Genomic DNA, 13361 nt, shown 5'->3' with positions numbered 1-13361 from the left:
GTTATCACGTTTGCTGCTAACGGACCAGTTGAAAATGCTGGTTGCTTAGGACCTCCCAAAACAGCAATATAGAGCTTTTATTTGTTTATACCTACAGAGTATGAAATATATATATATATTTATGAAACATTTCTGCTTGTCAGTCTTCCTGGGAAACATTTTTCTCAGCTCTAGACATCAACGAGAACTGGATTTAATAAACAAAACATGCTCCAAAACCAAGGTTTCTTGCTCTCTCTCTGACCCTATTCAGGAAACAACATTTATCTCGCCTGCTGATAGCAAAAGGGCTGAGGTATTTGTAGAGCGTGGGCTTCTGCAACCTGTTCTTTACACACTTATACAACTTACCTGTTGACTTGCAAGAGAAAGGTCATTTTCCAGCCTAAGACCCAAAGCCTCCGTAGAAGATGATGAGGACTGAAATGAATTTCAATGGGATTTGGAGCTCAGTGCCCAGTTCCCGCTGATTTTTTTTTATTATTTTTTATTTTTTTAGCAAAAGTTGAACTGCACTTCGGAAAGCCTCCCATGTTTTTATAGAAAATAAACAAAGTGCACGGCAACTCTTGCGCTGAAGGGTTTGGTCTGAACAAACCGTTGCAGAACAGGGAGATCCGGCGGCCCGAGTAAACCCATGCCAAGGTACACACCACCATGCAAAAGCCAGCCCGTGGGATATTATCATTTTGTACCTCTACGTGTTATGTAAAGCCACCTGAGGTGCTCCTCAGCCTTGTGCTCCCTTCTGTGATGTAGGGGGAAGTGACCAGGCTGAGGGACTCATGCACCAAGTTATGTACTGGTCACCTCGTGTCAATCCCAGCTCTTCTGCCTAAACCTGGCCAAGAGAATAGTGCAAATATTGCAGAATAGCCTTTGGTTAAGTCTAAGGATGGTGAATGTAAGAAATTTGACAACTTGAAACATGAAAGCCAGCAGTAATTGTTTCCCCAGAGGTCCAAGCTCAGGCTGCTCATTCTGTCCACCTCTGCACGAAACACCCTGTCTTTCGTGCATGTGCAGACTGACAAACTGGATTTCAGTTACCAAAATGAAGAGAGTAATTTGCCTTTTCTAATTTGCATAGAAATTACCAGGAAGAAATGCACCTTTTTTCCTTTTGGTTTGCTTGGATTTGGGCTTCCTTGCTGTGCTGGCAGGAGAAGGAAGCTTGGCTCAGTTTGTCTTGCAGCAAGGCTTTGGCTGTGCCCCAGAGATGGGCAGTAGAGGATGCACCACCTGGAACACAGGTACAGCATGCACTCGCTCTGCTATTTCCATCACAACATTCAGATAGTCCTCAGTTCCTATTAACATGGCTCTGTCCTATTTAAAAAATATCTTTAGGCTTTAAGAGAGGAAAAGCTACGCGTACCTGTGCAGCAGATATGGTGGGACCTTCCTGTATAAAGGCAAGAACAAAGATGGGGAAAGAAGCACGCACAAAAATCTCCAAACTAAACTCTTTGCAAGCTTTGGGTGAATTAAAGTCACTGACACTGGCAGGAGAGAGGCTCCTGGGCAGTGTTTGCATTTGGGGTGTTTGAAAACGTGAGACTAAATTGAGGAGACACTCAGATCCTGAAAGCAGTGCAGACACAGGGGACATCCCTCCACCCTCTAGCTGCCGTTCAGCTGGGTTTCAGCCCCCCGTACACCCCACAGCACCCCTGAGCAGATGTTTTCAACAGGTCTCAGGTGCCACCAGTGACCCAAATCCTGCCTGCACCCGGTGAAACCTGCAAGCACCCAGCTGGGAAGCGGTGGCTGTAGGACAGCAGAGTGAACAGCAGATGCCACTGTTCCCCTAGCCGTGCCGTGGGAAACCATCTGTACGGTGCAGGGAAAAATTTCCCAACCTTTTCTTGGGTGCACGAAGTCTCTCAAGCCTGGGAGTACTGGCTTTCTGACAAAAGCTGGGGGTTGGATGTTCGATAGTTGCTCTGGCCGTTTCCAGGAGCTGGTGGGAGCCCACCTCCTTCAGAGGTTCCCAGGGCTGGCAACAGGGTCTCTGCTCCTGCCTGGAAGTGACGTTAACTGATATTTCAACTGGAAAAAAAAAAAAAAAAGACATTTTCCATCTGTCTATAAGCCACAGACAGGTGTCACCTGGGTGTCCTCCTCCTAGGCCTTAGGGGTCACAGACATGACCAGCCCAGTTCATACAACAACCTGGAACAGATACCATCAGGTATGAATCAGGGCAGCTTCTCTGAACTCAAGGAAGAGACCCAGACCTATAATGACCCACAGCCAAAGCTTCCCTTCCCCAGCCTCCCTTTGCTTATTTCAGCCCCTGCTGGCATCGCTCAGGCTGTCGAGCAAACCTGGGCAAACGAACGCCTGTGGCTAATGGTTGGCCAGTGGCTGAGCAAAGTATTTTGGTTTTGTGGGTCACAAGGAGCAGCACTGCAGGGCTCCCATCCTCTCAATCAAAGCCAGGAATTATGTACAAGGCAACCAGCAGCCGAAATAGAGACCAGCTAGAAACAAATTCAATTTACAGACCAACTTGACCGTGCACACGTGGTTTCTTCATTGTATTGTACATTTCACTAGGACACACATCATGAATCGGGCAGGATAAGAAAAAAAACTGAGCTGTGAGCTTAGCACAGGCAGAAGGTGGCAGTGCAGGTGTTTGGGAAAGGCTGAGCAGCAGCAGGCGGAGGAGGTGGGAGGCAGGAGTCAGCCTTTCCACCCTGCTCGCGAGGGATGTAAATCACGCCCGCACTTCTGATAAGTAATGAGAATGGACATGGGAAAGAAAACTGTCGTCTACTAAATTTCAGCCATAGGAAAAATTACCATTTCAAACCCCTCAGTTTCAATCATTTCTAACGTTAGAAATTCCAACACTTACATACTTTTCCTGGAGGGAAAGCCTGTACTTTTCTAATCTAATGAGGATCAGTAATGTTGAGTGACTTACCACAAAATAGCTCTCCAAAAGTATTTCTTTGAAGACAAACAACCATTTTTTTTTTGCTCGGGGAGTCCTTGTTATGCAAGTTATGGCTTACTGAAAGCATTTCCTTGGCTTACAAATTGCAAACCTTGCGGAGGGAGCTGCCCTTGCACAAGGAGGCCGTGGAGAAATCTGCTCACTGGCCTCTGCTGAGTGCCCTACGCAAAGACCTGCATGGCCAAAAGCTTGTCTGGTTTTACTATCAGCTGATCTCATGCAAAGTCCTACCTCCCCCTATAAACTTTATCCTTATCCTTCAATAACAACAGTTATTTTCTCCAAGTAATAGATTCCGTTGACTATTTTGTCATATTTGGGTTAGGAAAGGAAGACACCATCGAGGCTGTGGGCACCCTTGGCAAGGTGGGATCCCAGCACCATTAAAAAAATAAAGAGATTTAGGCAGCCAAACTAGCAAGAGCTATAGTAGAGCAGCAAACAGAGGCAAATAGGCACAGCCCAGCCACTGCCCAAGGAAAGGGAAGGGAATTTGGCAGGTGGAGAAGGTTGTGTGCAATGGGTACAGCGTCGGTGCCAAAATGGGTTTTGATGGTGCTGCAGGGTGCGTCATCTGAGGAGCATCGGCGGGATGAAATGTGTTTGTGTACGCCTGGATAACCGTCATTAAAATAAAGTCTGCTCGGTGGAAGTTCACTGGCAGATCAGAAAGAAGAAACATTGATGAGACGAGCTACCAGAATTTTATCCCTCTGAGAGTGGCAACTTTATATCTGCAAAGCTACTGGGACACTTCCCCTTGGCTTCGGCAGGGCTTGAGTCAGACTGTAGAGACACAAACACCAGGGCAAGTCCAGACACTTCTGAAGTCAAAAACAAAACTTCTGCCAACTGCCCATCCAGTCCTCTTCGGCATCAAAGTCTCAAAAATAACAAGGATGGCTCCTGAAGAGATTTCCACAAGCAGCAAGAGGACCTATGCCTGTCTGATGGAAGGAAATAAAGCCCACACATTTCTCATAGCGTAGCGATCACGGGGGAAATTCGGGACAGAGGAGGTCATCTTGGCCAACACCCCCCTCTGAAATATTCTCTCCCTTTTGAAGATGGTGTGAACGATTTGTATGGAAAACATGAAAGGGAAGGAAGGGAAAGGAACAGCGTTATTTGCTGATGGGGTTTGGAAATTTGGCTTCCATTCCCAGAGCTGCCCCATCTCTGTCTGCCCATCGGGTTATCCCGGTGCCAGATGGGGAGGGCGTTCAGACCTACTGGGGCCGATGGCAAAGTGGTGTTGCTTCATTGAGGGAATTGTCAAGAGTCTGATATTTCTTCGTCTGTCTTCCAGCAAAACTTTGTATCTCACAACCGTTCACAAGCCTATTATCCAAAACACTCTGCTATAATAGTTTCAAGATGCTTTGATTCAGTTTTGACATTTTTTTTAATGCTCTCCAGCTTTTTAGTGTAAGCCGGATAAAGCATTGTTTCTACTCAGAAAAATAGAACTTCGAATTTAGATCACAGCAGTGCCTTTTGAACATTTTCTTTTAATTCAGGAGAATACCTATTCCTCCTGCAAGCAGTTTCAGCTCTGAAAACTCTTATTTTCCAGGCAGATGATCAGTAAGTTTAGTTTAAAATCCCCCCCATCCAATACTTAAATCTTTGGTGTGAGCTCCCTAGCAAAGTGTGCCGCATGGCAGCCAGTAATACCCGGATTACTTCTCGAGTGAAAATTGCTTCAAAACATGAGGGAAGGGCACCTTTTAATCTCTGAGGCCATGTTGAAGCGAGATCACCCAGAGAGACTGCAGCCCTGCACAGGATGTGTGCAGGCATGCCGAGGAATTTGGCTTGCCTGCAGTTTATCTGTCCCAATTGAACACAGATGCAGCCCCTTGCCTCCATCGCACAGTTAACGTACAGCGACTGGCCCTGAACTAATCAGACGCAGTTTTACAGGGTGATTTGGCCATAGCTTGCCCAACTGCATGGAAAATTGTTTCACTTTTCCTTCCCACCTCATTGGACAAGATGCATCCCCGAAATTACCCGAGTTTGGGTAACCACGCGTTCGGGGTCGGTTCTCTGCAGCCTGCGACAAAAGAGGGGAATTACAGAGGGTGCAAAGCACCAAACTGGCTCACGCTCTGATTCTGCTCTCCAGAAGGGAAGGAGCTTCCCCAGGGGATGTGCAAACACACCGGGAGCAGTGACCAGCTTAGGAAGCCCACCCAATATTAAACCTGCCTCTTGCTCAACTATGTGAAGAGTCGTGCTGGACCTGTGCACCACCGTTCCCGTGCTGGGGGCTTAATTACAGCTTCCTGATGAACACGCCAGATGCTTGGTGAACCTGCAGCCCGGTCCCCAGCAGGACATCTCTGATGAAACGGGTATGCCAACCTTCCTGTGCTGTTGCAAACCAGGGGAAATCAAGCCCTGTGTCCCCTCCACTGCGGCCACCAGGTCTCCAGGAAGCTCGATCCAGCCTGGACACACTTCAGAGATGAAATACAGCAGCATCCTCTCACTATTACCCACTCCTCATGCAGCAGGGGCACTAAAAAGTCTGATTACAAGAGATTGCATGGCTCTAGGACCAGCTGCGCACATCCAGCCCTCCTGTTTCTGAGCCAGCACAAACCCTGCTAGACAGACAGCAGACGAGCAGGAAGCCTTGGTGCAGTTTCTGCTCCTGGAACCACAAATACTGCTTAGTAATGTTAATTCCTCTTTACATTATGTGCTATTTAAGCTCCCAAGAAGTCCAACAGTAATGTGTGCTTCACGCTCCTACTGTGGAGCATCTGCAGGCTCAGGGCAGCTGTCTCCTCCAACACCAGCCTTTATTTTCCTTAGCACTGACAGTTTACATTACCAGTTATAAAAACTGAGGCCTGTTTTTCAACCCATTGCCTATTTTCAAATCCTTTCCTGACATTTTATTACACCTATTTTGTATTACGTTCACCACGACACATTTTCTGCCTTTGAGCCTAACCCCTCACACCTCCCCATTTCCTAGTTTTTATTACTGCAAACCTGCAGGTTTTAGGAGTCAACAGGGTGGCAGGGGGCTGATGGGGACCAGGAGCACCTGACGTCAGCGATTACCAGGATTTTCCAATATTTCGAGCAAGATGTAACCATGAAACCATGCGAGCTGACAGTAGGCAAGCCTACAGCTTCACCGCAAAATCTGCAGTGCTGGCACAACCGGCGGCCTGGGACTGACTCCCACCCACCACAGAAAGACTTGCTAGAGACAACAAAACTCTTTCCTTGTGTAAGGTTTCATGCAAATAGAGCACTGGCTTCAGCAGGGAGAACTCAAGGCTCAAGTCTGGGAGGGCTGAGCAGCCTCGAAGTACAAATAAACACATTTCTCAGTGCTGAATAAGGGTTATCCAGAAGAGAAAAGTGGTCCACTACCACCCCACTCTGCATTCCTGTGCTTGCAGCCTCTTTTTGGAAATGTTATTTGCAATTTTTTCCCCATTTCTGTCACATTAAGGACTGGCTACACTTGGTGAGCTGGCATTGGGTAAAGGAAGCCTTGAAGAAGGGAGCAAAAGTGGAAATAGGCTTGCTCGGAGAGGGATGTTGCAATCCTGATGTTGTGAACTGTTTGACAGTGGGCTTCCCTTTGCCCAGCTGCAGCTACAAGGATCAGAATTACCCTGCAGGGTAATCACCTCCTAACACGCACAAGGCCATAACACATCCATTTGTCCTACAATCTTCCACGGAAATGTGGGGTTACATGCAGGGAACAGCAAACCGTGGGTAAAGAGGAGGTCAGCATGGCTATCTGCAGCAGAGCTGTACGCACACCTGACTGAAGCAGTTTATCTTCTTGCTAGCTGCATGCCCAACACTGTTTTTTGCTTGGATTCCTTTCCCAGCCACCAGGGATGGTGGTTTAGTGGGATGTCAGTGCAGCACACCTGGGCTGCATCCCTGGGGCAAACCGAGCACCATCACTCACGGCAGGCAGCATCCTCGAGATGCTCCTGCACTTCCAAATCTCCGGGAGCAGAAATGGGACGCAGAAAAACCCAAACCCTTGAGTAGTAAGGTTTTCAGGATGCCACCCCATCGGGCTCCTTCCCTCTCAGTGGCTTTGGTGGGATCAGCCTTATGACCGAGCACAAGAGGAGAGGTCCGTGCCCTGCTGGAGGCTCACATAAATCACCGCAGCTCCGCCGGTTCCAGGTGTCTCGGGACACAGCCCTGAGCACGACATCTGTATGGTTTCTTCCATCCCCAGCTACCTGGGAATGATCTGTGTTCTTTGAAGACACAGAGCTGATTTCAGCCCGGGAAAGGGCAGCGGGAGCTGCTGACCCGTTTCCTGGGTGGAAACGTGATGCACGACAGCGAGGAGCAAAGGGCATCTGCTCCGGCTCTGGGGTATGAGTCTTCAGCCAACAAGGGGAGGGCAGCAAACACGTACTTCCCTAGTTAGCAGCTTTTCAGTTTGACTGAATTTACAGCTCTCCTTGTAGCTTTTTTCAATGGTTTCCCACCCAGGAAAAGACAGATGCGATGTTTTCTGCTTGTGGTTGGAGAACATCAGGGGGTGCACCCAGTTTCTGCCATTTCAGTCCAGGCTTTTATTTGGCTTTACTCTTCTGTAGGACCACGTGTCTGCTCTGAAAGGAGAGGAGAAGTCCTTGCCAGGTGGAGGGGAGCACTTAGACAACATAGTGTGATGGAAGAGCTGAAAGACACCCGGGAGCCTACGTGTGCCCACCCTGGAGCATGTCGATCTCTCCACGTAAGACCTGGGGAAGGAGATAGCACAGCTGTCTCCTCCTGCCCTTACAGGCACTATCCCCTCCTGAGCTGGTATTATTCTCTGCAAAAGACCCTACAAAATGCTGGTTTCAGGTTCTCTCTTCCTATTTGTATTCCTCCTGCGTGCTCCTCTGAAACATGTTTTAATTCTCCCCGTTCCCCAACCTCATTTCAGCCGGTGGTGCTGGAAGGTATTTAAAGTTACAGCCGTGCTCCTGTGGGTCACCATGAAAGAAATTAGGAAAAAAAAAGGGGGGGAAAAAAAACACAGAAAGAAAGCCCGTGCCTGTCTGATGCACAGCAATGCTTATATTTCAATTACAGAGAGTGAGAGGCCAGACTCAACAGAGAGTCTGGGACGGGGGAAAGGAAGAATTATGTTGGAAAGCCAGACGCCGCAGCCATAAAAAGGTGGCTGCCTGTAGGGGCTGACCCGGTTAGCGAGGCAGACAGGTGGCAGCCACGCTTCCCACACGAACGGCGAGCCAGCATGGCCGGGCAGGCTGATTTACACCACCCAGGGGCTCCTCCAGCAGGGCAGGGATGACCCCCAGCCCTGAAATAAAACACATGCCAGAAAATCACTGCCTCCTCTCTATCTCCCAGGCTTGGATCAGGGCTCTGCTGCTCCCCAGCACCATTTCCGTGCTCCTTTCTTCCTTGAGATGGTGTTTGCTGCCTGCATTTATGGCCTGATGCATTTGGGGCTGGTGTTTGCCTCCCTGTTGGCAGACCTTGCCCGCAGGAATGAAGGAGCTCGCTGTGCTTTCCACCAGCACAGACTCATGCTGATAAGCCAGGTTGCCTGCTCCGAGCCCCAGCCCGGGCTGGGCAGGGCTCCTTTCTCAAATACAAGGCTTTTGTGGGATTTTATGAATGAGGCTGGGCAGGGCTTCGGGCAACGGAGGTGACACGGTGCAGCTGCCTCCCCTGGGGAGGCGGAGGACGAGATAAACAGCCTGGCTGGCTCCTGGAGGCCACTTCTCCAATTACCCAATGTTTTCCTCCGGGCTCTGGTCACCACGTCTCATAAATCCCTTTGCTATTTGGCTCCCGAGCGCTGATGGAGCAGGAACAGGCGTCCAGCGATGCGCCCTGTGCCGGGCTAACAAGGGACTGTTTGAAAGGAGCTCTGAGCAGGATGACGTCAAGCAAGAAACCTCTGGGAGGATGTTGCAAGCCGGGCTTTAAAGGCAGGGTTTGTTTAGGAACATCAGGCTTCAGCTGGATCCACTGATACTGGGCACGCCAGGGAGACATCCCAATTACCGGGCAGAACTGAGTAAGAGGCTTTCAGGCTGTGGGTACCTTCTGGTGAGCAGTACATAAACATCCTGCCGTGCTCAGCAGGGAGGGATGGAGAAACCTCTCCACCTCATGTGCTCTGTCTGAGCTCAGAGGTCCCCCAAGAGCACAGCCAGCTGGCAGAAAGCTGGCAGAGGCTCAGAATAGAGGGTATGTGTTGGAGAGGGTCTGGCCGTGCCCCTCGCTAGCCCCTGCATGTGTACATCTACGATCTTGATGGTCTTTTCCAACCTTAATGATCCTATGATCTCCTTTAGCTGAGCTACGTGAGATTGCACCAAGGTCCTAGGGAGGTGGTCAGGCTTGGTGTACTGAAGTCAGCAGGAGAGACATCAGCATTTGGGAAGGTGAAGCACTTCAGAAATAAATCCTGCCAGACGTCAGGGACCACCAGGGAATGGCACATGGCCTCCTGAATTCCCAGCTTGTGGCTTGGATCTGCCTATCCTAAAAATAAGGCTTCAAAAGAGATTTAATTTGCTCTGCTCCCGCCTGTCCTTGGCCAAGCTTTTCCCATAGGAACTGGGGCCGCTTTGGTCTTTGTCCAGAGGCTGTCCCTCAGAGTGGGGGATGCTTTAATTCCTCTGATTTGCTGCTCTCAGCTCACATCAGAAGCCCCACGTCTGGATGCTGTATCAAACAGTGAACAGCTTGGTGCTTCTAGGAGGCGAGACAGATGCAGTCAGGCTTTTTATCTTCCAGGGCCTCCAAATTGCTGGATTTGTATTTTATTTCAATGATCTCTCAATTGCTAGTCATTACACAGAGCAAAAGAACAGCCACATTTGGATAACTTTTCGCTTGGCCAAAGCCCATGCTTAAATACAATTCCTGACTCCCAATGACCCATGGTGGGGGTTATTTTCCAGCCTGAAACCTCGAGAAGTTGAGTTGAGCTGGAAATGATCTGTGCCACCCTACGTGCCAAGAGCTGAGAGTGGGACTTCAGGTGGCTGTGAGTTTCCTTCACCCATAAGTGAATCACCGACCTGTAGAAAGGAGAAAAGAGAAATAGAAATGGGCTCCCACGCCCGGCTCTCCCCGTCAGCGCCAGCTGCTGACAGCCTCTCTGAGCAGTTTCACTTCATGCCACAGCGCTCCATCTGCAGCTGCAGTCCACCAACTGGCTCTTTGGGAGCTCGCTGACCTTATAAAGCATGATTTGGTTTTGTTTAAGGAAACAACCCCGACTGTTTGGAAGATGCTTTGATCCTAAGTAGCGTTTTGAAGCCACAGGGCCGGGTGAGGCTATGAAATGATCTGCTGGTGAGTCACAGCACCGCTTTCGGGGCTATCCATTTTGTCAAGCAGCATACCTGATTCTCTTGCTCCTCGTCAAATATTTGCTGTCTGTCTGAGTGTATAAAGGCGACTTCACAGCCGAAGCAAACGCCTGCCTTGACAGTGGTCCATCCCTCCGCTGCCGGCTCCTCTTGCACACATGTACACGCGCACTTTGCGGAGGAGACGTGCATAAAGCCAGCAGACAAAGGCAGTAATCAAAGTTGCATGCAAAGCAAAAGAGACGACCAACAAATGCCATTAGCTTCCAGGAAACAGAAAGCTTTCAGAGTCCAAATCACCCTTGGTGAGAGCTAGCCCAGCTCCATTAAATTCAACAGACGCTGTTACACTTCAGTGAAGTAGGTCTTTTAGGGTTTATTTGAGGTTAACTGCCCAAATCCCTGGCTTACAGACCTCTTTATGTCCAAGATAACAAATGGGAAAGCAAATAAGAGCTCAGAAAGAAGCGGTGCTAGTGGACTGGTTGCCTGCCCTCTGGCTCGCTGTGTTTGCTGACAGCACAGCTATGTGAAGCATTCGGCTCGACACGCAGCGTGGCCATCCTGCTTTTATTTAACGACACCACCTCGCTCCCCTCTGTTTACTTTTTGGGGACTTTGCCTAGCTGCCAGGTAGGGATATCCACATCGAGTAAACAAGTGCTATCTGCACTTTTCCCGGTATAAACAAAGGCTGGGCTTTGTCCTCACCACGAGGGTGCTGCAGCAAGAAAAAAAAAAGAAAAAAGCTAACACTTACCTTTCAGTGAGTAGGATTCTCCTAAAATAAATAAAAGGATGTTTAAAAATGAACGTTAAAGCTGTGGAGCAACCTAAGCTATTAGATTAGCAATTGCTTAGTCCCAGGCCAGCCCTAGCCATTCTCTGGTGGCAGGGGACGTGGCTCTGTGGGAAGACGGAGCCTGAGCAGATGTTAATGGCCCTGGAGCTCCTGACCCTATAAATGTTTAGTCCCTTGTTCAGCTGCTCTCACCAAAGCCAGGCTCAAAGCTTGTGCTCAAGTGCCTGTGACCCAGACTTTAGATCATTAACTGTACGGATTGGTAATGGGAAAAGGAAAAGAAAAGGTTGTGGGGGGAGGAAGGAAGAAAATGCCTTTAAAGACTAGGAGCTGGACAAAACAATGCTGATTTTAGTCATGGCCCTGGGATCAGCAACAAAAGAGACCTAGATCTCAAAAGATTACACGCATTGGGTGTAAGCTGTTGGGAAGCAGAAATTGTGTGCTAATAACACAAGGATGGCAGACTGATGGAGAGGCCACTGGCATTTGGATGCCTCCTCCTGGCATGTCCTTTCTTATTACTTCCATTCTCCAAGAGGCAAATTTACTTAACTCTGCCCCAAATGAGCCTTGGGGAACCCCAGACCTCCAGATTCACAAACGCAGGCTGCGATTTGACATCGAACGCAGAGCAGTCCTGGGCACTGAGCTCTCGAAGATGTGAGTTAACTGGAGAAAGTCCAAGAGGGAACATTAAGAAAGGCCAGAAGACACAATTTATGAGGAAAGAGTGAAAGAATGAAGGTTGTTTAGTCTAGAAGATGGATGATTATGCCCTTCAACTACATACAGGACAAAGAATGGATTAATCCTTCCTCAGCAGTCATGGTAGACAGTCAAAGTAGTAATGGGCTTACATTGCACCAGGGATGATTTTGGTTACACGTTAAGCAACACTTTCCTCTGCTTGCTCTCCAAGACTGCCTGCTGAGTCTGCATCTATGGATTTTTATTTATTTACTTATTTAAGATTATATATATAAAAATATGTATATTTTTTTAAAGTCAGGTCTTAGGTTGATTTGCATCCAGTGGGGGTGAGAGGCCTTAGCCTCTCATTTTTATGATTTTTTGATAGAACAAGTGCAGCCATCACTTACCATGGAAAGAGTCTTCACGTGGAAGGGAGTTTGGGGATCAGAGCCCATTCTGTTACCTTGGAGCACAATATGGTCCTTTGCAAGATAAGAAAAAGCCCCAAACTCTGCCAGATGCCTCAGGAGAGACGCTGTGGTGCACCTCCCGAAGGCACAGCACAATGTCACAGCTGCAATAAGAGCTCAGGTACCATTTCTTGCACCACAGGATCACGAGCACCTCCCTGGGCTTGGTTAGTCAAGTGCCCTATTGCTTTTCTCTCCCTTAATAAAAATAAATAAAGATTCAACATTTGGTGAAAAGCTATCACTGGCTTTCACATCCATTTATCACCATCACTGTACCTACAAAAAGGCTGGTACACCCCAGAACACCACACGAGCATCACCTGGAAAGCAGGAGAGCCTGCTCCAAATTAGTCCTCTCCTAGCAGGCAGGGGTTTGGGTTAGGATTGTTTTTGCCTTGTGCAAGTGGCCTTTTCCCCTCCCTGCCATGCCAGACGCCCTCACATCCTGCTCCTCCCATTTTAGCCACCGGTCACAGCAATTTGGGAATACAGATCCTGTCCCAGCCTCTGAGGCCCCAGAAGAGCAGGGACTGTAAAAATAGCCACTGATGCGATGTGCTGCCAAGAGGAAGCTTTCACAGGGAGGGTAAAAAGTGTAAAACGGAGGATTTCTATCTCCATTCTTCCCCAGCAGCCCCTGGAAAGCTTGCTTAGACCCCTGCAGCACATTAAGTACTAAACCCCGTTACCCTCACAGCATCTGAGCCCCAAATTTCACTCTGATACTCAAATATTGGGACACTAAGGTCAGGGGAAGGCAGCTGGGGAGGTGGTGGGAAGAGAAGGAGGCCATGGAGGGGAAAGCAGAACAATAGTTATTTATTTTGATTTTAAAACCCGAAATTTCTAGTTTGTTTATTCTGCATTCTAAGGAGAGAATGCAGATTCCCAGAAAAAGGGTCTGGGAAAAAGAGGCTCCCATGTCTCCTTCAGCCCATCAAAGAATAGGACCAGAGTGTTTATTTGAATAAAAGAATATTAAAAAAAAAAATCCAACATCCCCACAACAGCCATTCACATGCGCAGCCGCACACAGCCACTGGTACATGCTTGGTCTGTGTGTCGCC

The 13361-nt window shown here is 48.6% G+C and overlaps 1 protein-coding gene across 4 annotated transcripts in view; it reads right to left on the bottom strand.

Moving 5' to 3' along the window:
- The window catches only part of LOC118243105 (uncharacterized), a 52565-nt gene that overhangs the window by 11650 nt on the left and 27554 nt on the right, over positions 1–13361 (bottom strand). For 3 of the 4 annotated variants that reach the window (XR_004777185.2, XR_004777186.2, XR_007708507.1), the window contains 2 exons: positions 1863–2052; positions 1113–1242 (listed from right to left, as the gene is read on the bottom strand). Coding sequence is in view for 1 of the 4 variants with exons in the window: in XM_050711694.1 (XP_050567651.1) it covers positions 352–420; positions 1113–1242; positions 1863–2052 (389 nt within the window). In the remaining 3 variants the exon portion in view is untranslated. Of the gene's footprint in view, positions 1–351; positions 421–1112; positions 1243–1862; positions 2053–13361 lie in introns of all 4 variants that reach the window. The other variant, XM_050711694.1, reaches the window with a different exon arrangement.

Source organism: Cygnus atratus, chromosome 6 (assembly GCF_013377495.2).
Source record: "Cygnus atratus isolate AKBS03 ecotype Queensland, Australia chromosome 6, CAtr_DNAZoo_HiC_assembly, whole genome shotgun sequence".
Taxonomy (NCBI): domain Eukaryota; kingdom Metazoa; phylum Chordata; class Aves; order Anseriformes; family Anatidae; genus Cygnus; species Cygnus atratus.
Note: the sequence above shows the minus strand (reverse complement) of the source record. Positions and strands in the feature narration are given on the sequence as shown.